Here is a 26,279-nt window from a genome sequence, read left to right on the forward strand (position 1 = left end):
CTTCTGGAAGAAGCTGGCTATCAGAGATTTTCAAAATAGCATTTTAAGTGTTTATAAAATATAGAGAAATTAGCAGGTAAGTGGTAACACTTGAGTTTCCCTCTCATTCCCGATCCTGAGGCCTTGTTATTAATTTACAGGTGCCATGTGGGTTCACAATGTATATAGCGTGTGCTGGGCTTTAGAATGAGCCATCTTTGACATGTATACAGCTGCTTGGAAACAAACCAGGCTTTCCAATTTGGGGGTTTTGCAGGGTTACTAAAGATATTGTTTGCAAACAATCTTCCAACTCAAAGTTTTGGTGGCTGGGGTGCATCTTAGTGGTAGGGCACTTGCCGTCTGCCCAAGGCCCTGGGCTCCATCCATCCCCAGTGCTGAACATGAAATTAGGAAACCTTGAATTAAAACAGAGCTATAGATTTCTTCTTTATGGAACTTCTCAGAGCCTTTAATATGCTAATGTTTATGTGGCTCATTTGCCAAATAATATTGGTAATCTGCAATATATATTTGCTTCACAAATATATAGTTTAATATACAAAACATATATATTTGTATATATTATATATTAGACATATATAGAATACATATATTTGTTTAATATATACTTACTAAAATATATATCTACATATATATGTATATATATACTTTTTTTTTGGTGGTACCGGGGTTCCTGGAAGCCCGTCTACCTCTGGGCTACACTCCCAGACCTATTTTATATTTTTGAAAAAGGGTCTCTTAACACCAGCGCGGCTGGCTTCGAACCTGCGCGATCCTCCTGTCTCCGCCTCCCAAGCGCAGGGATTACAAGCGTGTGCCACCACGCCCGGCTTAGTAATATGTTTTAATATGTATTGTATAATATAGTAATATATTTTAATATATATTTAATATATAATGTTTAATATATATTTACTATAGATATATGTTTTTTGGGAGGGCACTGGGTATTGGACCTAGGGCAATTCTATCTCTGAGCTATATCTCTAGCCCTTTTTACAGGGTCTTGCTAGGTTGCTGAAACTGGTCTCAAACTTATAGACCTCCTGTCTCAGCCTCTCAAGTACTGGGATTACAGGTGTGCACCACCATGCCTGGCTCAGAAATGTCGTATCTGAAAATATTTTCAATGTTGGAGGTGTAGCTCAGTGGCAGAGCACTCACCTGGCTTGGATTTCAAGCATTGCAAAAAATAAAAAAAGCTTTCATTTTGAATACAGTCTTCTCGGTTTCAAATGGAAGGAAGAATAAGGGTCAGCTGCAGTGCTGTTGCTGGTCCAGGAAGAGCCTGGGCTGAGAGCCAGGGCGGGGTCTTGTCTAGCTCTCTGACTGCTCCCTTTGCCTGGTGTCAGCTATGGAGAGGTGTGGTATTTGACAGGCTGTTCTGTGGAGACTGCTTTGTGTACGGTTTGTGCAGTAGGATTCTGGATCTTTTTTTTTTTTTTTTTTTTTTTTTTGGTGGTACTGGGGATAGAACCCTTCTACCTCCGGGCTATACTCCCAGACCTATTTTATATTTTATTTGGAAACAGGGTCTCTTAAGCCAGTGTGGCTGGCTTTAAACCTGCGCGATCCTCCTGTCTCCGCCTCCCAAGAGTGGGGATTACAAGTGTGCGCCATCACGCCCGGCGGATTCTGCTTCTTTTAATAACTTGCCTGTTTTTAACTGGGCTGCAGCCCCATCACAGGCTCCTTCACAGCCAGCCTTTCAGAAAACCACCTGCTCACACTTCATGCCACCCTTCCCTGCATGCTCCTCCTTTCCCCGAGGCTGTGCAGCCGGGCATGGGTGAGGGAGACACAGGGCAGATCCAGCCTCTGTGCCCAGGTGGACTAGCCTTGAGGCAGGTCACAATTCTGTGTTGTTTCTGTGAGGTTTCTGTGGAATTTCTAGCCACAGCTCTTCTATCCAATGTGTTTATTTGTCGCAAGACAGTTGGGCTGGGCTCTGCCTTCTTCTCTAAGGCTTCTACAAGATAGCCACATTATCCTCATTTCGGAGAGGAAGAAATAGGGCTCAGAGAATGTAAGTATCTTGTCTGAGGCCACTTACCTGCTCTGAATTCCCCCAGCCTCCTAAGACAGCCAGGCTAGAGCTCCCCAAGCATCCAAGCTCACACCTGGTCTTTGCATGTGACGGGACAGCTGGACCTTAAATAGCCCACAGGAAGGCAGGCGCATCCCTGTTTAGAACACTGCTGGAAAGGTGCGCGGGATGTGGTAGTCTCGCCGGAAGGAGGCCGGCCAGAATAGCACGGGCTGTGGCCACACGTGGGACTGAGCACTCCACCGCCCTCATAAGGCGGCCAGCGTGGGGGCCGAGGCCGTGCTGGCTCGCGTGGTGTGTACTGTCGCACAGCATAGTTTCGTGTGTGGATCGTAGGGGCTCATACCGTGCAGCTGCTGCTGGCTGGGGATCTCAGATTCTGAGCCAAACTGGAGGCTGGAGCTTCGTGTGATCCCCAGGCATGTGCGGGATGTGACAGAGGCCCTGCGCAGAGGATTGGTGTTGGGTGTGTGCTGCAAGCCTCCTCCCCCCAGATAAAGGGTGCTTGGAAACTCTCAAATTGAACTGATGTGGCTGTGTAAAATGGAATCGGAAGCGAAAGAATATTTATTTGCACACGCCCACACAAAAGCCTGGTTTCCACTGACTAAACGGCTTTTTCTTTTCTCTTCTTTTTTGCTGATAGTTGGGAGAGAGAGAGAAAAAAATCTCTTCCAGCTTTTTCTCTTTTGTTCTCTTGTTTTGACAAGAACCTCCGAAGGGGAGGGTCTGGCATGGGATGAGAGTCACTTTGGAAGGAGCCAGCTGTCCCGGTGAATGAATCCCAGCACATGCAGGCCCCTTGGCACGTGGAATCCTAACCGTGGGGGAGGCGGCAGACGGGGCGTGAGCTTGCCTGGCCTTGCGTCGTCTTAGGGCAGCAAAAACAGTAACAGAGCCAGATCAGGGAAACTCGGAGACGGCAGGCCAGGCCACAGAATTGCGCCCCAGGAAGGACAGTTGTTCCTGTGGTATCTTGTCATGTGAGACTGTGGCCCAGCCTCCGCAGGGCCAGCTGAGAATAGCTTGGTGAAGACAGTATGGCCACCCCAGTGTCCACAGGCCCAGGGTCTAGCATGGTGGCTCACAGCCAGGCCCAGATCCCCCCAGCATCGAGTTTACTTGGAGGGTTCTCTGGCCCACACTGCCGACATCTTCCTTAACGTGGTATTCTTGACGCTTTGAGCGAGCGGGAAGGTGTGTGGACCTCTGTGGTCATCGTCTCCTTGCTCTCCACCTCTACCTCCTTCGGAGACCCGGCATTTCCTTCCAGGGTCTGCTTCTCCCTCATGGACAGCCTGGGTGGGACCACTCATCATGGTACCCTGCTTCCTGCCCTCTGGTGTGGACACATGGCCCAGGGAGGGCAAGCAGAGGTCCCTGCCCACAGGCTGGACGGGGCGAGGCTGGGCTGAGCGCTGCACTTCTCGGCCTCCGTGTCCGCGCCCCCTCCCGTTCTTGGAGCACTGCTCGGGTCTCCAGGGGCTCTGTGCTGCTTGGCTTGCGGTCGCCAGAGATGTTTCTGGGCTTGTGACCAAGGAACTCTTTTTTTTTTCTTCCCTTCTCTCTGCAGAGCAGACTCTGACTTTGCTTGCTGCATTAAAAAAAAAAAAATTGTACTGCAAGTTGAATCCAGAGGCATTCTACCTCTGAGCTACCCCCAACCCCCGGCCCTGTTCTATTTGTTTATTATTTAGTTATTTATTTTTGATTTTGAAACAGGGTCACACTAAGTTGCTGAGGCCAGCCTCAAACCTGAGATCTTCCTGTCTCAGCCTTCCACATCCTGAGATGACAGGCACGCGCCCCATACCAGCTCTGCATTTTAAGACCCTGGAGAGCTTTTGGGAGCGGCAGGCCAGGCAAGTCCTCTCTTGCCGACATTGCTGCGTCTCTCCTCCACACTGGAGGAGAGAGGGGGTCCCCTGGAGGCCCATCCCCCGGCCTGGCCGGCCACCTTTCTGTGCTGCTGCCCTTTTCTTGGTACCCTTGACAGCGGCGCGGTTGTCAACCAGGAGGGGAAGTACAGCCCCGGAAGTAGGGACGGCACGCATGTAAACATTATAATAGAAAGCAGCTTTGAGGGCAAACTAGTTCAGCTTTGGAGGCAAACTGTTTCCACATGTGTTTTACATGAGCCACTGGCCATGTGTGCAGGAGATTTTTAACCTTCGTCCCATGGCAGCATTTTGTCCACGCAGTTTAGAGAGAGAGAGAGAGAGCGGGAGATGGGGTGGTGGGCAGACTTCCTGGGGAGGTATTGAAGAAGGGGGAGGGGAAAGGGAACTTTTGCTACAGCTCTTTTTCCAGCTGTGCTGATCTTTTCAGATGATAGCCTGCCATCCTGTGTAAGAGCGTTATGGGTTTTACACTGTTCTTACAAGGAGATGCTAATTGCTAACCTGAACCACCCCAACAGATTGCAAGCCCCCAGCTCACCCCCGCTGCTCAGAAGTCCCTGCTCAGTCCCCCTGGGACCTTAGGCGACCCCATCCACTGCTACGTGTCTTCCTCCAGCTCCTCGCATGGCTGACCTCCCCACGCTTCTGGTCTGTGACCAAATCCTGCCTGGGTGGCAGGTGGCAGGTGTTCAACAACAGTGTCCTGTGTGAGATTTCGGAGTCCCTGCTCGGAGGCCAGCCTGGCCGGCTGCTCCACGCGGCAGGCTGGTCGCGCACCCCGGCTGCCTGGAGTTTGGATGGCCACGTCTCTGGGCCGGGCTCCGGTAGGTAGGTCTGTGGTCCCGCGAAACTGAAAGCGCTGATGGGGTGGTGCGGTTTCCTGCGGGTGCTTTTCCCTGACGCCACCACCAGGTAAATATTTGGAAACAGCCTTTCGAGGCTTGTGAGGTGGTTTTCTTCCTCGGCTCAGGCCCGGGCTGTCCCTGGCCATCTTCGGGCCTGGTGGCGCCCGCAGGCCTGTTTGAAGTGGCTGAGGTTCAGCTCGGGTGCCGGGGCCGCCTTGTTTGCAGAGGGCCTTTTACTGCGAGCTTGCTGACAGGGCAGGAAGGTCGACACTCGATCGTGAAGTTCGGAGCAGGGTCACTCTGGGGGTGAGGACACTGGGCCCGCAGCGTCCAAGCCCCTGCAGGCTCAGCTCAGGATTGGCCCGTCGTGTGGTGGATCTGCCTCGAGTTATCCAGCCAAGGAGGGCCCAGGCGGCCTCTGGGGACGAGCTGCCGGCCAAGGAGGGGGTGGCGGGCTCGGCGTGACTCACTCGGGTTCTCCTCAGGCAATCTGCTTGTCGGAGGATGCTGGCTGAGACCCCAGCTTGTCCAGCTAGCAGAGGCCGGTGTGTCCTCGGAGCCCGTCGCTGGCTGGTGGGGAGCCGGCAGCCTGGGGTGCACAGGCCCCTCGGTTGCCCTCTGCCTCCCTCCTGTGTTTTTCCATTGGGGATCCTCTCCCTCTCTCTCTCTGCTCTGCGCTGCCCTGTTTAAGGTCGTCTTTCTCTCCCCCAGCCCGGAGGGCCCTGGTTGCCTTTGCTGTGGACGCCACAGACCTTCTTGATGTTCGGAGGCCTCTATTACCGAATCGATTTTTGCCATTTTGAGGGAGGCGGGGATGAATATTTCATGAGGGAATGGAAACCCAGACTGTGGAGCGGAAGCGCCTGGGGCTTCTCCCTGCCAGCTTCTGTCCTGAGGCCGATGGGGACGTGGCTCCTTCTCCTTCTAATCACGGCTCCTTTGGGCATGGGAAAACATGTCAGCTCCTCATACTCTGAACTGGAGCCCTGTGTGTTCTTTGGCCCCATCTCAAGAACTCCGATCATTAAGGGAATTCTTGGGCTGTTTTTCTCTTAATATGGCCATACTTTTATCACACTGCTCCTCTTTTCAGGGAATTGGACGGAGACTCTTTATTATTCACAGCTCTGACAGGCAATTCCCAGGCTATGGGGACTGAGACTGTAGGCACCGCCTTGGGAATCTCTCCTGTCCTCTTCACTACGGGGGACTAATTGGTTTCATTTGACAGTTTAGTGAGTGTGTGACAGCGTTAGAGTCCAGGATGGACCAAATATGGCCCATAATCCAAGTCTGGCCCCCGTGTGCTTTTGTGAATAAAGTTTTATTGGAACACAGCCATGCTCATTCATTCAAACAGAGTCTGTGGTTGTTTTTTTCCCGGGCCATCAGAGTTTAGTAGTTGGGATGGAGACCACAGAGCTCACAAAGCCAAAAATGCTTATTTTTGGCTCTTCACAACAAAGGTTTATGAATTTTGGTGGTAGGCAGAGTTGGAATTGGCTGGGAGGCTCGGCTTACGAGAACCAGGTGAGGGGAGATGCTAAGAGACCAGGGAATGGGGACAGGAACCCTGGTTTTGTGTGCTCCTTCTCTTGGGAGCCATTGTGCTTCTTTGCTGAAGAATGAGCTTCTGTCTTCTCAGATTTAAGCAGAGAAAGACCTTATGTTTGCCCTTTGCTTTGTGTTACTGGTAGGAAGGAGTTTATTGGAATTCCATGATGTTTTATAAATTCATCCAGCTTTAAGATCTTACTGGATTTTTTAAGGTCAGTTATTCCTAATTCATTTGCTGAAAAAATGTGTATATGTGTATACATACACACACATATATTTTCAGCAAATGAATTAGGAATAACTGATATTCCTAATATGTGATATTCCTGTATACGTATGTATATGTATGTGTATATATCGATCGATCGATCGATAGATATAGTACTGGTAACTGAACCCAGGGGTATTCTACTTCTGAGCTATACCCCCAGTCCTTTTTATTTTTTATTGTGAAGCAGGGTCTCATTAAGTTACCACACACCAGCCTCTAACCTGCAATCCTCCTGTCTTAGCCTCCCAAGTACTCATTTGCTGATTTGATACATGTTTATTGAGTATCTGTCTATCTCGGCCAAGTGCGCTCCTCGTGCTGAGGACGTAGCAATAGTAAGAGAAAGCCACAGAGCTTGAGATCCAGCGCAAGTGGGTAAATATGGCAGCAAGTAAAAAGGCGATAGAGAAGGGTGGAGGCCTGGGGAAGGCTTCCTCCGTAAGTGGCATAGCAGGCAGATTATCTGGTGAGGGGGTATCCACACTGAGACATGGGAGGATAGAGCCCGCCGTGGGGACAGCGGGAATGAGCATTGTGGGTAGAATTGGTTAATTCTCCTTTTCTGTCCAGTCTGGAGGACCTGGGTCTTGGACCAAGTACAAACTCTTTTTTTCCAATGAGTTTATTAGAACCTTCCAGAACACAAGCCAACCTTTCTGGTTAGCCAGTTTCTCTGCATATTGTCTACATTTCTTATTGGCCTTGGTTTTCAGGGGTTCCTGCTTATACTCTGGAAAGCTCCAAGGTCTTACCCAAGAGTTTGACGATATGAAGGATTCGTAATGACCCAGCCACCCCTCATTCACAGCAGGAGGATCGTTTCCCATAAATATTTTCCTAAAACCATTCAGACTCTTTCTATGGCAAGGGAGAAATCAGACCTTCTGGTGAATAAGGAATGATTATTCTAACAAATGTGCTAATATGAACAAGTCACTTCTATGAAAGCACTGGAGTGTGTGTGTGTGTGTGTGTGTTAGTGTTACCCACGTGCGTTCTACCTCCCAGCTATGCCCCTAGCCCTATTTTATTTTTTATTTTGAAATAAGGTCTTGCTATGTTGTGAGGGCTTCACTAAGTTGCGGAGGCTGGCCGAGAACCCATGAGCCTCCTGGCTCAGCCTCCCAAGTACTAAGATTACAGGCCTTGCCACCATGCCTGGCTAGGCGCTGGAATTGGATCTCAGGAGAATGTGACTCATGCTTTTTCCCTCTTTGTTATGACTACCAGGCAGCTCACAGAAACCACTGGCCTTCCTTGTATCCCTCTTTTAATTTTATGTCATGAATATAGGTTTAAGTAACTTACAACATCCCCCTTATCATTGACTGCGACATTTGCCAAATGAGTTTCATTTTTACATTTTTTTTTTTTTTTTTTTTTTTTGGTGGTGGTGGTACTGGGGTTCCTGGAAGCCCTTCTACCTCTGGGCTACACTCCCAGACCTATTTTATACTTGTCTTATTTTTGGAAACAGGGTCTCTTAAGCCAGTGCAGCTGGCTTCGAACCTGTGCGATCCTCGTGTTTCTGCCTCCCAAGCGCAGGGATTACAAGCGTGCGCCACCACGCCCGGCCATTTTTACATCTTTAAAATATTTAAAAATAAATGTAAAAAGAATGCGCTGGCCTGAGCACCTCCCTGCGTGTGGGCCCACAGAGCACTTAAGTGGTCACGCGTCAGGAGCCAGAGCGCCCCCGCGTGGGCCCCGTGGACACTGAGAGGCAGCTGTGTGCGGATGCTGAGCTTACTGGATAGCAGCGCGGCCCGGCCGCCCCACTGAGCTGGTGGCTAGCTGAGCCCCTGCCCCACAGACAGCGGCAAACTTGGCCACGCCATTCCATTTCCCTGACCCAAATGCCAGCCTCGGCCCACCCAAGGCTTGCCCACTTTTAAGATGCTGACGGGTTCTTGAAAACCATTCTTTCACTCTTTTGCTTAGTTGTCTATTGATTTTACTTATAAATATTTATTGAGCATCCATCATGGCCAAACACTGCGGAAGCAGCCTCAGCCGTGCTGAGGCCAGCGGGTAGACAGGATGGATCAAAGGGGTGTTGTATGGAGAAGACAAAAGCCAGGCTTCACCAAACAATGTCTGCCCTCCTCTGGATGCCCCCGAATATATACAGTCACCGGCCATTGGGCGCCCATATAGGACTGTTGACATTTTGTGGTTTAAACAAGAGTAAGAGGATATTTGAAATGGCAAACATTTCTTGCTGTATCCTCAAGGAGACTAAATATTATGGTGGTGTGCGTAAGCAGGAGGAGGAAGGCGGCTTCGGCTTTTCATCTGGACGCTCTCTTTCTGTACAGCCGCCCTCCTTCCCACTCTCCCCTCCCCCTGCACCTCACTCGTGGCTTTTCTCTCTCAGCCACCTCCCTCCGCCACCCATCTCTCTTCTGCTCATCCCCACAGCTGTAATAACGTGTCGGGTGGGGTGGGGAGGTCGTGGCTCCAGGACACCAGTCTTCTGAGCCCGGCTGCGTGGGTGGTCTCTGCACCCATGGAGCAGGTCCCTCACTCCTTGGTCTCTTCCCTCCACTCACTCCAGCCACCCTCGGCCTGACCTGATCAAGGTCACATTCTTGGCCCGGTGGTCACTGATAACATTCATCCTCTCTAATCTAACTCCTCAGCATCTCTTGTGGTCCACCCTCCCCAGGCAGCGCCAGCTTCATGGGTGTGACCTGTGCACTCCCAGGCCGAGGGCTCAGAAGGGCCCTGGGCGCTGAGGTAGGCACTGAGGTCGGCGCTGAGGTCGGCGCTGAGGTCACCATTCTGCTGATCTTTGGGTCTGTGTATGTGACTAGGCATCCAGAGAGACAGAGGTGCATGCTCGGGGGCTTGGAGGTGGGGCTCAGGCACCATCCTTCCTCCTCCTGGACAGGTTCTTGGCCTCCCCTCTCACCTGTCTCCTGGGACCCTTGGCCCTGCCCGACCTGCCTTATTGTCTCTGTATAGGGATCATTGCTGCCCCCATGGGGCTTGGGCATCACACCCCCTGGCAGCCTGGGGTGGTACGTGGTGCAAAGCTTGGGCTGGCCACGCCGTGGTGAGCTCTGTGGACCACAGGGCAGGGCAGGCCCAAGCTTTCCCCACTCCAATCTAGGGACCTAATGTGTCCTGAAACAGAGGTCGCAACAGAGGTTCCTCCATGGCCTGTGGCTCATGAGACGACTGGCTCAACTTTCCTACCCGACGGGGGCGCAAGTGGATCCTGTAGCCAGCTGGCAGAGCACCCAGCTGAGCCTCCCAGGCGCCTGTACTTGCTGCTCTGTGACTTTGAAGGGCTTTTAACAGTATCTACAAATAAGAAAATCAAGATGGGTTAAGACTGCTGAGTGTGGTGGCACATGCCTGTATTCCCCGGGGACTGGAGTTGGAGGCAGAAGGATCACAAGTTCAAGGCCAGCCGAGGCAAATTAGCAAGACTGACTCAAAACACAAAAGCAGAAGGTATGGGATGTCGCTTGGAGGTAGAGCACCCCTGGGTTCAATCCCTAGTACAAAAGAAAAAAAAAAAAGGAAAGAAAAGAAAAAAAGGTGAAGAGAGAGAGAGAGAATACAGAAAAAGGGGCGAAGCTTTATGTTTTTGTATCTTTATTGCCACTCTAACCAGAGGCCTGTGTTTTATTTCATACCGGGCCGCGCAGATGCTGTAACTGGTCTCAGCGGCCCTTGGCTCCCGGCCACAGTCCATGGCTCCCCACTTCCACCTGCGGACGGCCTCCTGTCCCTCTTGACCCAGGCTGGAACATTCTCCCCCTTCAGGAAGTGCTTAGATGCTAACATCCCCCCAACTCTTCCACGCCTAATTTATTTTCCCGAGGAGGCACGCAGGTCCCGTGGCTGGGGGCGGGGGACTGCTATTTCCTCCTTGCGTCTTTCTTAAAGAAAATGAACGGGTAGCATAACTGTTTCCAGGAGGTGTGTTGAATCACTCAGTTGAGTCGCGGCCAGTTGCTGCAACCTTAGCCTTTGGAATAAATGTGAACCAACACAGGGCCGGCTGGAAGCCCCAGCCCCTGAACGCGGGCGGGCGGGCGGGCGGGCAGCCGCTGGATAGAGTGGATTCTGCAGATTCAGCAACAAAAATATTTGTGTAACTGAGGAGCACTTCATAGTTTTCAAAGGAGAGAAAGGAGTGGTTGACTCAGCTTACTGAGTTAAAAAGAAAGTTGCTGGTAGCTTTGGTTTTATTGGTTCGTTTTATTGGTCTCCCCAAGCTTTGGGGAATCGAGGTCACAGTGAAGGGAGTGCTCAGGGACTCTGAGCACAACGCTGAGCAGAAGCCTAACAGTGATGAGTTGTGGCTTTGGGGAGTCCTCCCTGGAGGACAGTCGGCCAAGCCGCTGGCTGGAGAATTCCAGAAGTCTCCTTCCCTCTGGCTGCTGTCGAAGTTCTCAGGGATTATCTGACCCCGTGGAAAGTTGTATGCAAAGAGATTTGTTAAGGCCCCTGGTGCTGTCTGGCTCTTATCATTTAACTGCTGTCTGCTGATAGAATTTTTGGAAACAACCAAGTCTTCTGAAAAGACCTCTAATGACCAAAACTGAGACACTGATTGGCTATCCCCAGGCTCAACACTCTTATTTTAAAAAGGTGAAACTGAGATCCAAAGAAGTCAATCGAGTGGCCCAAGTTCACAGGACGAATTAGTTCAGGACCCAGACCAAACCCAGATGTCCTGCTGCCCGGGGCAGAGTTCTCCCCAGTGTATAGTGGGGAGCCTGAGGTATAGTGTGTGTATGTGTGTACATGTGCGTACACACGTGTGCTTCGTTTGAGTCCTCAGCGCTGCACTGCCTTGGCTGATGTTGGACGGTGAGTCCAGAGAGAGCCACCAGCACGGGGCATCTCTCTGCAGAGGCCTGGCAGTCAGGGCCCATCCAGGGCTCAGTAGTGGAACCCACGCCACCTGTAGTGCCCAGAAGCCAAGGCTGTGGACACGGGCCTGCCATTCCTTCCCTGCAAGGGCATGGCTGAGGAGAGAGAGTCCCACAGAAGCAGCACGGGATAACAGCAGGCCAGACCTCCACCTTGAGAAAGCACCGACGGGGCCCCCACCGGCCAGTTTCTGTCTGTTCTTATGCTCCCTGTTGCCCTGCGGTTATAGCACCTGCTCCCGTCACCTGCCTTTGCGGAGTGATGGTCACAGAGCAGCCTTCCCCTGATGGTCAGCGCTGTGCCTCCAGCTGGCTGTGGGGTGGGCAGGCTGGTGAGGACACAGGAGCAGAGGCCTGGAGGGAGGGTTAAACTTCAGTCCCCCATCAGCGAATCGGGCGCGAGACCAGCCTTGTGTTTCCCCAGATCGGTTGTGGCGAAGGCTGCACGTGAACAGGGCAGGAGGGCGCGCAGGGGAGGCCCAGGGCGGACGAGCCGGGCGCGGCCTGTCCACTTGGCCGGGCTGTGCTGGGCTCACCTGCCTGTGACGCAGCTGAGCACCTGTCCCAGCTGGACATGTGGAGATCATTGCTCTCCTCTCAGGCAAGTCTCTCTTAGAAAGAGACTTCTAGCCGGGCGTGGTGGGCACGCTTGTAATCCCCGCGCTTGGGAGGCGGAGACAGGAGGATCACGCAGGCTCGAAGCCAGCTGTGCGCTGGCTTAAGAGACCCTGTTTCCAAATAAAGAAGTCTAAAATAGGTCTGGGAGTGTAGCCCGGAGGTAGAAGGGCTTCCAGGAACCCCAGTACCACCACCCAAAAAAAAAAAAAAAGAGAGACTGAGACTTTTTTTTTATACTGGGGATGGAACCCAGAGGCATTCTACCTCACAAAAACCCACATGGAAAAGTAGAGCCGCATCAGAAGTCTTTTTGTTGTTGTTGTGGTACTGGGATGGAACCCAGGGGCTTTCTACCTTCAGGCTACATTCCCAGACCTATTTTATATTTTTTTATTTGGAAACAGGGTCTCACTAAGTTGCTGAGAGCCTCACTAAGTAGCTGAGGCTGGCCTTGAACTTGTGTAATCCTCCTGTCTCAGCCTCCCAAGCGCGGGGATTACAAGCATGCGCCACCACGCCCGGCTTATTTTTTATTTTGAAACAGGGTCTCACTAAGTTGCGGAGGGCTTCACTAAGTAGCTGAAGCTGTCCGTGAACCGCGATCCTCCTGTCTCAGCCTCCCGAATGCTGGGATTACAAGCGTGCACCACCACGTCTGGCTATTTTTTAGTTTGAAAGAGTCTCCCTAAGTTACTGAGGATAACCTCAAACCTGGGATCCTCCTGTCCCAGCCTCCCAAGTACCAGGGTTACAGGTGTACACCACCACATCTGGCTTGTATTTAGTAATTATTGTACTAGTGAAGTCCATCTCATCCCCAGCTGTTTTTCCACCTTCTGGGTGTCAGTGCTAGGGGTTGATGGTTCTTAAGGCTGGTCTCTGAGGACAGACTTCAGCATGAGGGCGTCTCCTGTGATGTAGCAAGTACACACCTCCCCTTCTACTGCCGGCCTCCTGGCTCCTGCTCCCACGAGCAAGAGGAAGACTGAGAGGGGTCACTGCGGACCTCCTTACCCCTCAAGGGCCTGGCCGTTGTGAACCACTGGCCCTCCTGGTCTGAGGTGGCCTCTGTCACTTTGCTTTTCCTGCTTGGGATTTTCATGTATCCCTGACTTGTGCTCCCAGGCTCCGGCTGGTGTGAGGCTGACGTGCGCCGCAGGCCCACAGCCCTTTCTTTCCCCGCTCCCCTGGCCTGCTCAGCTGTCAGGGGGAGGACGGATGCGTCCGCTGTTTACTTCCAGGCGTGCCGTTGCGAGGCTCCGGCGAGATGGGGCGATGTGCGGAGTGGCTGGCGTCTTCGAGATGGCCCGTGGCTGGTGCCGCTTCAAAGGGCGCTGTAGCCGGAGTGTCTGCAGCCCGGAGCCGGGCAGCTTTGATGTGGGCGGTACGGGAGGCAGCCTGCGGATGCAGAGCGGGGCGTTAGGCTGGACCCGAGGTGTTGCGGCATCTGCAGGTCAAGGTGGGAGCAGAGCGGTGCCTCTCAGCCATATGTATAAGTCATCTCCCCCGAGCCCCCGTGGAGTGTATGTCTAGACAGCAATGCAGTATAAAGCGCAATTAATGAGCAGGAATTTGGCCAGCGGAGAGCTGGAAGCAGACAGACGCGAGGTGAGGACTGCGGCTGAGGAGGAGCCTTGTTGGATCTGAGGAGCGGGGGGCCTGGTGCATCCAGCCAGCACCTGCGGGGAGCCGGCCAAGCGGTCCCCCAGAGGCAGCTGGACCTCGCAAGGAGCCGTAAATCTGGCTTGGCTGACAGCTCGGCACCTCATCACACCCTTGCTGGGTTTCTGCCTGTAGTTAGGAGTCTGGGAATTAGGACTGCGTTCCAGGAGTGTGGGTCTGAGGGCTGGGACGTCTCTTCTCGTTGAGCCGGGCTGCTCAGTGTCTGTGAGGAGTCCCCCCATCTCTGAGCCTGCGTTTGCACAGCTGTAGGATGGGAGAATTGTGCTCTAGGTTCTGAGGGTTGTCAGGAAAGGGCTGTGAGCGCTTTGTCATCCGGCAGACCGAAGGTTCACCCCTTTCACATACTTGCAGAGTTAATGCAACAAAACCCCTCTCCCCGGGCCACCTGTGTCCTCTTGCTTAGTTCTCTTAAGATCATGCTTCCTAAACCAGGACGTGTTTCAGTGGCTGGAAACGCAAAGTGAGGTGATAGTTCGTGTGGCCCCAAGGGGTAGCTCGCTTCCTCTGTGTTCAGTGAAGGTCTGCCCCGGGGACGCTCAGTGGGCTGTCACCACCAGGTCTACTGTCCAAGCCCGTGTCACTTGAGCAGGGCGGTCCCGGGTGCCCTGGGCCCGTTGTGGCAGCAGGGCGTCCTCCGGGCCTGGCCCTCAGGGAGCGCGGGTAGGCAGCACACAGGCCTCTATCTCTGCCTCCTGGGGTCTCTCCCTTCTGTCCTGCGGCTTCCCCTGAAGCATTTGCCTCCTTCCCGGCATCCTCTGGGTTTGAGCTCAGGTTTGGAGCAGAAGAGATGGACAGAGTCATATTTTTATATATATATTTGTGGTACTGGGGTTCCTGGAAGACCTTCTACATCCGGGCTACATTCCCAGACCTATTTTATACATTTTTATTTTTTTTTGGAAACAGGGTCTCCTAAGCCAGCATGGCTGGCTTCAAACCTGTGTAATCCTCCTGTCTCTGCCTCCCAAGCGCAGGGATTACAAGCGTGTGCCACCACGCCTGGCTATTTTTTATATTTTCTATTTTGTGGTACTGGAGATGGAACCCAGGGACATTCTACCTCTGAGCTACACCTCCAGCCCTTGTTTTTTTTTTTTTTAATTCTTTATTTTGAAACAGGGTTTCACTGAGTTGCAAAGGGCCTCACTAAGTAGCTGAGGCTGTCCGCGAACCGCAGTCCTCCTGTCTCAGCCTCCCAAATGCTGGGATGACAAGCGTGCGCCACCACGCCCGGCTGGACAGAGTCATATTTAAGTAGGCTGTCGAATGCCCAAGACAGCCTGCCCTGGCTCCCTTCCTAGGGGTGCTGGACGGGGCCTGAGCCACACGCAGATTAAGATCTCCGCAGTGAGCCCTGCCTGCAGCCCTCTGGCCTGGCTCCTGGTGTATGGCTGAGAGGCGGCTGCGGCCTCTGTTCCCAGTCTCCGGTTGACCTCCTGTCTGCAGCCCTGTTTCTTGGCGCTGCCAGGCTGCCCCGCCCTGCGCCCTCTGCCACCGCCCTTTTGCCTGTCCCTCAAGGCCATCCTTTGGAGAGAGGCCGAGTGCAATCAGCCGGCTTCACTCCCACCGGCTCGCCACATTGCTGAAGTAATTCCTGGCAAGGGCTGCTGGCGCCTGCCCAGGTAAACACACCGCCCTGAGCTCCCGCGCCGCTGGCGCTGAGGAGTGGGGGACTGCATGGGGAATGCCTCAGGCTCTGGCCTCAGGCGACCCCAAGGGGGACGGGTCACAGTCGGAGTGGAACTGTGCCTGCTCGGTGCCACGCACTGGCCCAAGCAGTACAGTTGAGGGGGTTCGCCATTGAGTTAGCAGGGACCCCAATACTGGTACAGAGAGCCGTGCAGACCCTGGGTTCCGGGGAGATGAGAGGACTGCACTATTGCCATGGTCCCGATGAGGAGACCGAGGGCCTGAGTGGTTGGTGCGCAGGCAGGATCTGGCGGCAGCCTGGCCCCCGCTGGTGCTCTGGATCGTGGACGGCGCTGCTGGGACGCAGGTGTCTCTGATCTGAGGTTGTTGTTCTTTTCCCAGGCCCTTAAAAGCCAGTTTAGATGGCGCACCCTCGCCCCTGCATTCCTGTCTTCCTCCATGAGTTTTCTCAGCCGATGTCCTTATGGGGTGCATGTGTGTGGGGGTGTGAGTGGGGATCTGTAGCTTGGTGCTGTGTGGTAGACAAGAAGGCTGGGCTGCGGGTCACAGTTGGGCTAAGGCCCTCGGTGTCAATCCATCTGGGCTTCCAGAACTCCCATCCCCATTGGTTACATGGGCACAGAGGTCACTCCAGCTCACCTGCGGGCGTCTGCCCCGTCCTGGGCAGAGGAGATCCTAAAGTACCTGTTGTTCTCTACTGAGCCACCTCCGCCCTGCCAGGCCCCCTGGCCTCATTCAGGAATCCTGAGTTGCACCAGCCAGAGGCCTGGGCCGGTTCTGTGCTTTCTGGGCCTGGTCCCTGTGAGACTTGGTGAGCTCAGGACTTTGCGGGCTGCATGGGGGGTGGGGGGTCCTAGTCCCTTCTTCCCAGCCCTTGGATTCTGGAGGGGCTTGATCATGTCCCAGCTCGTTCTGTAGACTTGGTTGGGCTCCTGACTCTGCACAGTCTTCATAGATGCCGGGGATGGGGCTTCCACCCAGCTGGGGAGAAGAGATGGTGCTGGGGACCTTTCAGGACAAGGGGAGACAGCCCACCCCCTGGGTCCTGGGTGCTGCTGGCCCCCACCCACCCCTGCACCTCACCAGCACTGCCGTGAGTGCAGCACAGGTGTGCACCAGGAAAGCCAGCTGTGTCCTGCTGGCAGGGCCCCCACCTCCCTGCCTTGGAGGCAGGTTCTGCTGCTTCCCCTAGGCTTCAGCATCCTCCCTGGGCCTTTGCACTCTAAGACTGCGCCAGGGAGTCTTGTCCTAAGTCCTAAATCCACTTTGCCTCCCTCTGCCCAGAAGGTTTCAGAGTAAATCTGTGCTGACAGCTTCAGGATGTGGTGAGAAAGCCGGCCCTGGGGGGACCACCCAGCAATCCCGGGATGCGGGGATGCGGGAGGCAGGAGGGCCACAAGGTCGAGGCCAGCGTGCAGTAACCTGTGAGACCTTATTTCAAAATCAAAAGTGCTGAGAGAGTGTAGCTCAGTGGTAGAAGGGGTCAGTCCCTGGTATCATCACCCAAAACAAACCAAACAAGCACAAACCAGACGTGCCGAGGTCCCGAAGTGGTGTCTGCCCGCCTTCCCCGTTTTCCTGGGTGTGCAGCCTCAGCGCTCACTTGCTCCCTGTTAAGTCGCAGTGAGCGGGCTGCAGCGGGTCCGCCCGCCCACAGGGAAGCCATGCCAGTCCTGAGCTCAGTTCCCTGGGCCCGGAGTCCCTGAGTGGCCCGTCGTTGATCGGTGTTCCGCCATGTCTCTGTGTTTGTCCGTCTTGTGAGCTGAAGCCAGTGCAGTAATGCCAGCCCTTTTGGTTGCAGGGAAAGCTGCCCGTCCTGCTGCTCGGCCGCTCCTCGGAGCTGCGGCCTGGAGAGTTCGTGGTCGCCATCGGAAGCCCGTTTTCCTTGCAAAACACGGTCACCACCGGGATTGTCAGCACCACTCAGAGAGGCGGCAAAGAGCTGGGGCTGAGGAACTCGGACATGGACTACATCCAGACAGACGCCATCATCAATGTGAGCGCCCTGCTTCCCTCCCATCCTCTTTCTGTGGCCAGGCTGGGCCAGGTTTTTTCCAGAGGAAAGCTGAGCTTAAGAACCAGGAGTCAATGGAGTCAGAACCCCACAGTCTTGGCAGGGGTGTTCCCGTTGAAGCCCTAAGGTGGAGGAGACTGGGGGTTGGTCGTAGTCCTAGCAATCGCTGCCACTCCTGGAAAATTGCTTCCAATCCTGGAAAAGGGAACTTAGATTTGCCAAAGGGCTGCTCTGTGAGGAGCCCCCATCCCACCCAAGCAGGCTCCCGGCTGCCATACCCCACCCTGCGTGCCTCTCGGGCCCATTGAGGGTGCACGGAGCCCTCCCTTCCAGGCAGGGGGGACGTCGCTTTGTACCGTCCTGGGGCGTCCAGGGGTCTGAGCTCTGCCCAGTGACCGCAGTGTGAGGGTCAGTTAAGCCTGTATCATCCAGGAGGCTGGGGACCGCCACAGGGGCTCTCTGGAAACATCCTGTCCTGCCACTTTGGCGCTCTCCCTGTTGGGCTGCTATTTCTGAAAAGCATTTTTTTCTCCCTCACATCTGTCTAATAAATTAAGAAACTATTTCCTGCACTCACTGCCTCTTATAGCTTCTGTGCCACACCATCTCGCCATCCGCATGAAGCCCCACCCCAGAGTGCCGTGGGTTCCAGCCCCAGCCGCGGGAGGGCGCTGTGCGGGGATCCTGGCGCTGTGGGCAGCAGCCTCATCCCAGGAAGGGGGCTTAGGAAGGCTTAGGTGCTGAAAAGCCAAACATCTCCCAATTTTTGGTACATCCCAAACTTTCTGAAAATTGTTAAGGTTCTTTTTTTCCCCCAGAAAAATATTAGCTGATCAGGAATAAATGGCAGAGAAGAACCATGGGGTATGGGACCCTGGGCTCTAGGCACAGTGCTCAGAACGCTGTCAGGCAAGGATGGATGGGACCATGTTCTGACACAAACATGACCTTTCTGTTTCTGTTTCATTTCAGTATGGAAACTCTGGAGGCCCCTTAGTAAACCTGGTAAGGCCTTTCAGTGCCTGTGTCTTGTTTGTGTTTTACCTGTGTACCTGCTGTTCTGTTTCTGCTTTCCTGTCCAACATGAGCTTGTCAAAACACGTCATCTGATTCTTTTCAAGGGAGCTCTGTGAGTATACTGTATCTTTGCACATTACCCTACCGACTTTTCTGGAAGGAGCAGGCGTGCAGGAGTAGTGGGTTGGGAAGGTGAGGCCGGAGGGCACACTTCAGTTTCAGAGCTGCAGGTGAGCGCAGTGGAGTTGGGGTGCAGGCCGGGAGGGGAGGGGAGCAGCCTGGTGTGGAGGTCTCAGCAGAGCGGCCTTTGTAGAAGGGCTGGGGATCAGCGAGCCTGGGAGGAGCTGGCTTGGCCCAGCCACATGCTCTCCCAGGACCAGGAGCCCTCCTGGTCCCGCTGGGATGAGAAGGAGCCACTGCTAAATCTTCCCCTCACCCGGCGTGTAAGTATTTTAGCATAAAAAGCAAAGGCTTTGAATCGCAGACCATCAGAGATGGAGGGCAGCTCGGGCCATTTACAGATGGTGGAATCCAAGTCTTCAGTAGCAAGGCCGGGGACAGTGTTTCCTGCACTGTCCCTCAGTGGCGGGGCCTGAAATCTCAGAGCTTGCAGGAAGTGTGTGAGAAGTGATTTGGGGGCTTTCCTGTCCAGCAGAGGGAGCGGGGAGGCGGGGCTGCCCAGCCTCTGGCCTGCGCCTTGCCCTTCCTGGTGGGTGGGGGCATTGCCAGTGGAGGTGGCCTTCCTGGCAGGGAGGCCGCCAGCCCAGGCGCTAGGTGGCTCTCCTCAAGGTCTGTGGGGTGGGAGATGCAGGAAGGGTGGACGACCACCTTAAGGACTCAGCGGTTTAGGGAGCGCTTTCCATGTGAATGGAGCAAATGTTGTGTATTTTAAAGAATGATTATCAGTGCACGACAGCGACACCAGAGTGAAGTGTGCAGTGACCTCGTCACGTGTGCACACAGCATTTCTGGCCGTGCTCCTTCCTGCGCCCCTCTGCCGCTCCCCCTCCAGATCCCTCTCTGCTGCCCTGCTGGCTCCTGAGCTCCCTTCCTTTCCTCTCTGCTGCCCTGCTGGCTCCTGAGCTCCCTTCCTTTCCTCTCTGCTGCCCTGCTGGCTCCTGAGCTCCCTTCCTTTCCTCTCTGCTGCCCTGCTGGCTCCTGAGCTCCCTTCCTTTCCTCTCTGCTGCCCTGCTGGCTCCTGAGCTCCCTTCCTTTCCTCTCTGCTGCCCTGCTGGCTCCTGAGCTCCCGTCCTTTCCTGGTCTCTCACTCACTTCCACACATGAGAAGATGCGTGGCCCTTGACTTTCTGAGTCTGGCTGAGCCCCCTTAGCGGGGTTTCCTCCGGTTCCGTCCATTTCCCCACAGATGACGTGGTTTCATCCTTGTTTTTGGCCGACTAAAACTCCACGTTTTCTTGATTCATCTGTTGGTAGACACTGAGGCCGGTTCCGTAACTTGATTGTTGTGCTGGAGAGGATGTGGGAGAAGAAACACGCCCAGCGCTGGTGGGGTTGTGGATTAGTACAGCCACCGTGAAGATCAGTGTGGCGGTTCCCAAGAAGGCCAGGGCTGGAGCTACCGTATGACCTAGCTGTACCCTCCTCGGGATCTTTTCAAATATCGCATATTTTTTGAGGCAACCACCGAGTGTCGACCTGGAGCGTCAATACTTCCAAAGCCTAAAGCAGGGCTCGTGCTGCCCAGGCGTCCTCTGCCTCTCCCATTGCCCCGGGACCTCCTCCTGCCAGGGCCCCTCGCTCTCTGACCTTGCTGACAGGCTTGTACAAATGTATGGGGCACAGTATGATAATTTGATACATGTAGACATGTATGTAGTATGTAATGATCACATCAGGTTAGATAATATTTTTTCCTCTTTGAACAGTTTCAAAAACCTTTTTTTTTTTTTTTTTGGTTTTGTTTTGGTGGTACTGGAGTCCCTGGAAGCCCTTCTACCTCCGAGCTACACTCCCAGACCTATTTTATATTTTATTTGGAAACAAGGTCTCTTAAGCCAGCACGGCTGGCTTTGAACCTGCGCGATCCTCCTGTCTCCGCCCCCCAAGCGTGGGGATTACAAGCGTGCGCTACCACGCCTGGCTTTCAAAGACCTTTTTCTACACAGATTCTCTCTTCCCTTCTTGTGGGCACCAGCCACTGACCCTCTGTGGAATCAGTAGGCCATCCCGACCTTGCTTTTCAGGATGGTGAAGTGATTGGAATCAACACCCTGAAGGTGACGGCGGGGATCTCCTTTGCAATCCCATCTGACAAGATTAAGAAGTTCCTAACGGAGTCCCATGACCGGCAGGCCAAAGGTGAGCAAGGCCGAGACAGCCCTGAGACCTGGAGGTTCTGTCCTGAGGCCTGTCTGCCTCTTGGGGACTTCAGGATGATGACAGTTCCTAAGACCAGCCACACAGGCTTCTAAAGAGTAGAAAGGGAGCCAGGTGTGGTGACTCACGCCTGTAACTCCAGTACTTAAGGAGACTTGAGACGGGAGGATCACAGTTCAGTGACAGCCTTAGCAACTTAGGCTCTCAGCCACTTAGCAAGACCCTATTTCAAAATAAACAATAGAGCTAGGCATGGTGGCGCACACTTGTAATCCCAGTACTTGGGAGGCTGAGACAGGAGGATCGTGGTTCACGGCCAGGCTCAGCTACTTAGTGAGGCCCTCTGCAACTTAGTGAGACCCTGTTTCAAAATAAAGAATAAAAAATAAGGTTGGGGGTGTAGCTTGGAGGTAAAATGTCCCTGGGTTCCATCCCCAGTACTGCAAAACAAACAAACAAACAAACGAGGGGCTGGTGGTGTCAGAGTTATAATGCCCAGGTTCAACCCACAGTATGCAATATATATATATATATATATATATATATATATTGTAAAGGGGATGTATATTATAAGCCCCTGGTATTGGGCCTCAGGCATTTGACCATGTTTGTCCTAGGTCATAGAATCTCACATGGTTCCCCACGTACTACAGACCAAGGTTGACTCTGGGTGGCTTCCATGCATCAAGTCACTTGGCTCTTCATTACATCCCTTAATCTGTTGCCCCACTAGGTAGGATTATCAGGCCTCTTTTGCTTGTGAGAAGACTGAGATTCAGGGAGAGCAGCCCTTTATTAACACGTCTTCTCTGAGCCAGGCTGGTGCCCGCCACAGGCAGCCCCACAGGCTCCCGCAGGTGGGATGTCTGTGTTTTGCGGGGGAGGAGAGAGGCCGACAGTAAGCAATCTAAGTTGGAGAATATCAGATAACAACAGGTTTTCCAAGGAAAATGAGGCAGGCTGGAGGACAGGGAGTGCCTGCAGGGCTGACGGTGGACACAGCCTGGCCAGGAGAGGCTCCCAGGACCCGGTGAGGAGCCAGGGCCAGGGCTGGGCGAGCATCGTAGACCGAGGACAGTGGACTGGGCCACACGTCCGCAAGAGGCAGCAGCGCGGTGGCTCAGTGAACAGGGAGGCGCAGGAAGCCGGCCAGGCCCTGGTGCGAGGCTGGGCTGCATTTCAACTGCATCAGGAACAGGGTGCCCAGGATCTGATTGCTGGCTTTGAAGGAAAAGGCTCTGTGGTAGCCATGGGAGGGCATACCGCAGCGGTAGGAGTCTGAGACCAGGGAGGAGGTGCTGCCAGTCACCACAGGAGAGACCCCGGCATGCAGCAGCACCACGGCAGAGGAGGTGGGGCAGAGGGTTCCATTCTGGATATCCATGGCAGAGAGAACCAGCCCAGGGAAGGGCCAGGGGTCAGGGTGAGACCAGGAGGAATAAAGGACGACTTCTAGGTTTGGGGCCACGAGCTGAAATGACGGGACTTCCCTGAGGTCCCCAGCTCAGTCTCAGCTCCCGGCCTGGCCTCACGCTGTGGCCTGGGGCTGCGCCTGTCCTCTCTGCCACCCGCGCTGACCTGCTATCTTGTCACACCAGGGAAAGCCATCACCAAGAAGAAGTATATCGGCATCCGAATGATGTCGCTCACATCCAGGTGGGTCAATGATGCATGCGTCTGGCCTAAATTTGAAGGAAACCTGAATTTCACGAGTCTCTCACTGGTACCCCCAAACAAACTGTGTGCAGCCTTTGGAGATATAGATTTTGGCTGAAGATTAAGTCACACTGGGCCACAGGAGGGGCTGCGGACCCTGGGATCTCTGTTTTGCTTTTTTGTCCTGACCATCTGGAAAGTTCTGCCCGCCTCCTAGCGGGCAGGCCTCAACAGTGGGGTGTGTGTGTGTGTGTATGTGTGTGTGTCTCACTCCCGTTCTCTCGAGCCTCCTCTGCCACTTGTCCTGTTGAAACCCACATTCCGGGAGTTCCCCAGGCGCTGCCCCAGCCCGAGCACCTGCCTCTCCTTGGCTTTGCAGCCATGGACAGAGCCGTGGAATGCCAGGGCAGGCCCAGCCGAGGACATGGTGACCTCAGCTTGTTCAGTCGCTGGAAGTTGTCGCCAGAACCTGGGTGGAGGATGGGGCGATCACAGGAGCCAAGGAGCCCGCCCAGCTGCTTTGCAAGCTGGAGCTGCAGTCCGCCCTGTCAGTCGCATACACAGAACATTGACAGAGACATTATTATATTAAGTGTTATAATTCTTCACCAGTTGTCAAGTTATCAGTACATTTTGGTGCGTGTCATGGATGGTGGTGCGTTTCTTAGTATTCAGAAGATGGGATGATTTGCTGAGGCTAAAACATCATGTCAGTTATCCGTCCTTGGAGCCGGGAGAGCTGGAGGCACTAGCCGGCTTGCCAGGCTCTCCTCCCGGCTCTGATGCCTCCATGCTGGGACCTCGGGCGACCCGTGTCATCTGAGGATGAGGATGGCAGTCCAGGTGTTTCCACTGTGCGGCCAGGTGTGGCTCAGGGAGCGGTGGCACTGGTCATCACACCGGGCAGGCACCTCACCTAGCTGACCACATCTGAGCTGCCGAGCAGTTCATGTTGTAGAGCACTGTTTGGAGCTGAGGAAATAGTCACAGAGAGTTTAGGGAACTGCTCTAGACAACACAGCTAGCGAGAGACAGTGCTAGGGCTGCAAACTAGGCCAGCCGTCATACCTTACTAATAAACAATGGTGATGACAACGACTCAAGTGCTTCCCTGCTGTTACATGATAAGCCGTTGACTCTAGCGGGCAGGCAGTTTTAAAGTGGAACCAGAGCTCTGGGAGGAACTTTACACAGGACTTGGGGACACAGGAAACTTGGTGAGGGCCGGGTGTCGGCGGAGGCAGACCTGCGGGTACTTACTGTTAACACGAGCGCGTTATCTCCTGAGCAGCAAAGCCAAAGAGCTGAAGGACCGCCACCGAGACTTCCCCGACGTGCTTTCGGGCGCGTACATCATCGAAGTGATTCCTGATACCCCAGCAGAAGCGTGAGTGCCAAGCGTTTCCCCTTTTCCTGATATCCACACGGTTCCAGAGGGGGAAGTGTTCCTTTTATATGAGCTCAGAAGATTGTATCCACCCTTGACAAGAGGGTAGACATTGCCTGGCCACTTCCTCTCAGCCAGGTCCTTCGATCTGGGTGGCTACAGAACTCATCCACAGACTCAAAAGTCCTGCGCCACCAGGGGCCCTCCACATGGGAAGGGCAGTAGCGGGCTCGTCAGGAGTGTGGGAAGCCTAGCTGGGGAGGAGGGCTTATGGAGCAGTGTTCCCAAGACCTCAGGACCCATCTCCTCCTGCAGCCTTCTCTAAACACATCTGCAACCAGTTAGACCACACCTGTCAATATCTCTAAAAAAAAAAAAAATCCAGTGGCATCAAAATAACATGGAAAAGTAGCTCAGCCAACCCTCAGGGCTTGTTACCTGCACTGACATGAAAACCAGAGAAGGGTATTGGGCAAGGGGCTGCAAACAGAGCCCTGGGGACCAGACCTGGCCTGCTGCCTACTTTTGTACAACCCACAGGCTGAGAATAGCTTTTGCATTCTTACATGGCTATTAAAAAAAAGGTCCAGAATAACAACAATATTTTGTGACTCCGTGAAAATTAAATGAAATGCAAACTTCAGTGTCCACAGATGTTTTATGGGAACACGGCCCATTAGATGACAGAATGTCTGTGGTGGGTCTTGTGCTGCTGCGGCAGAGTGGAGAAGCTGGGGCAGAGATCAAAATATGCAAAGCTCAAAATATTTCCTGTCTGGCCTTTTATGGAAAAAGTTTGCAGACCCCTGTGTCAGACCACAAAGACCATGACAATATATTGACACTGTCTTGATTTACATTCTCACTGCCATAATCTAAGGCAACTGACCACTCAGTTTGGACAAAGGAAGATTTATTTGCTCACGGGTTTTTGGAGATTTGGAGTTCAGTCCATAAGAGGCTGGGTCTGCAGAGCTCAGGGTACTGCAGCAGGAAGCAGAGAGAGGGAGTACGCAAGGCTCTGCTCTCACCATGGAGGCCGGGAGCAAGAGAGGCCAGCCGGCAAGGAGTCAAAGACACAAACACAGTCCCTAAGGCCACATCCACGGGGACCCACACTCTCCAGCCGCACCCCACCAGCCTAGGTTACCACCTAGATAAACCCATTGTAATAGTGAGATTACAACCCTCATGACTTGACTGTATGAACTTTGAGCTCTTCGGGGGACATTCTTATCTGACCATGACAGACACTCCTACGTAAGCGCTAACATTACAGTTATAGCATCATGAAGGAAGTGCCTCCTACTAAACTATCCACCCATCCCTGGTGGAACTGTGCTCTGAGTTGCACACCCTTTACTAGCAAGTTGGCCACCGTCATGGTAGGTGGCGGATGGTACCTAGCACACCTTTGCCTTTCTGAGGTCAGTCCGTCATTAGGTCAGATAAATGCCATAGGCCTCTCTACAACAGTTGATGATTTGGCCTAAACAAAATCTCATAAAGGAAACGCAGTCCACCAGTGGTTTAAGTCGTTAACTCGTGTGTTTACCAGCGCTCACCCTGTTTGCCCTGGGCTTTTTGGTTCTAAGCTGTACCTCTCTCCGTGTCAGGTTAGACCGGGAGCCATCGAAAGCGTTACCATTGTGTTTCCCTTTGTGTTGCAGTGGGGGTCTCAAGGAAAACGACGTCATAATCAGCATCAATGGACAGTCGGTGGTCTCCGCCAATGACGTCAGCGACGTCATTAAAAAGGAGAGCACCCTGAACATGGTTGTCCGCAGGGGCAACGAAGACGTTATGATCACGGTGATCCCCGAAGAGATAGACCCGTAGGCAGAGGCGTGAGCTGGACTTCCAGTTTCCCTCAAAGACTCTCCAGTGGATGGTGCATGAAGACTCTGGGCTGGTGGCACGGGGCACCCAGGACTTTTCCCTGTTCCTTGTTGGATGAAGAACTCTGGCCAACAGAATCCTTGGTAGTTTGTGCAGTCAAAACAAATGTAATGTTGCAGATCCTCAGGCAGGAGCTCCGCCCTCTGTAGCCTATGTAAGCAGCCTGCTTTCTCTTGCCAGCGTGGGCTGTTCCCGCTTGGACAGTCAACATTTGTCTCCTCCTTTAACAGAGTCATCCTCCTAGTCCAACTAACGCGGTTGACATGATGCGTAGGTCAGAGGAAGGCCCGCGGGCGCCGGAGCGGTTCTGGGCATGCTCGCTCACCTCCTCCGCACCCAGAGGAGGCCGATGCAGGAGGCCACGGGTGGGCAAGCGCTGGCTTCCCAGATGGCCAAAGGTGCCTCTTTTAGGAGGCAACTGGGAACACTACGACCTTGAGTTTGAGCTATTAAAGTCCTTCTTCGTGCATTGCTCTCTGGCATGCTTCCTTTAAATGGCTGG

At 53.6% G+C, this 26,279-nt stretch overlaps 1 protein-coding gene across 1 annotated transcript in view; it reads left to right on the top strand.

Moving 5' to 3' along the window:
- HTRA1 (HtrA serine peptidase 1) overlaps positions 1 to 25,803 on the top strand; it is a gene marked incomplete at its 5' end in the record, with an annotated part of 52,311 nt that extends 26,508 nt beyond the window's left edge. The window contains 6 exons of the mRNA XM_080694875.1: positions 17,269 to 17,463; positions 18,454 to 18,486; positions 20,703 to 20,817; positions 22,434 to 22,491; positions 23,783 to 23,878; positions 25,549 to 25,803. Coding sequence (XP_080551001.1) covers positions 17,269 to 17,463; positions 18,454 to 18,486; positions 20,703 to 20,817; positions 22,434 to 22,491; positions 23,783 to 23,878; positions 25,549 to 25,717 — 666 coding nt within the window. The 3' untranslated portion in view covers positions 25,718 to 25,803. The remainder of the gene's footprint in view (positions 1 to 17,268; positions 17,464 to 18,453; positions 18,487 to 20,702; positions 20,818 to 22,433; positions 22,492 to 23,782; positions 23,879 to 25,548) is intronic.
- Positions 25,804 to 26,279: the final 476 nt, after the last annotated feature.

This window comes from Muscardinus avellanarius (genome assembly GCF_963383645.1).
Source record: "Muscardinus avellanarius genome assembly, chromosome: 4".
Classification (NCBI taxonomy): Eukaryota; Metazoa; Chordata; class Mammalia; order Rodentia; family Gliridae; genus Muscardinus; species Muscardinus avellanarius.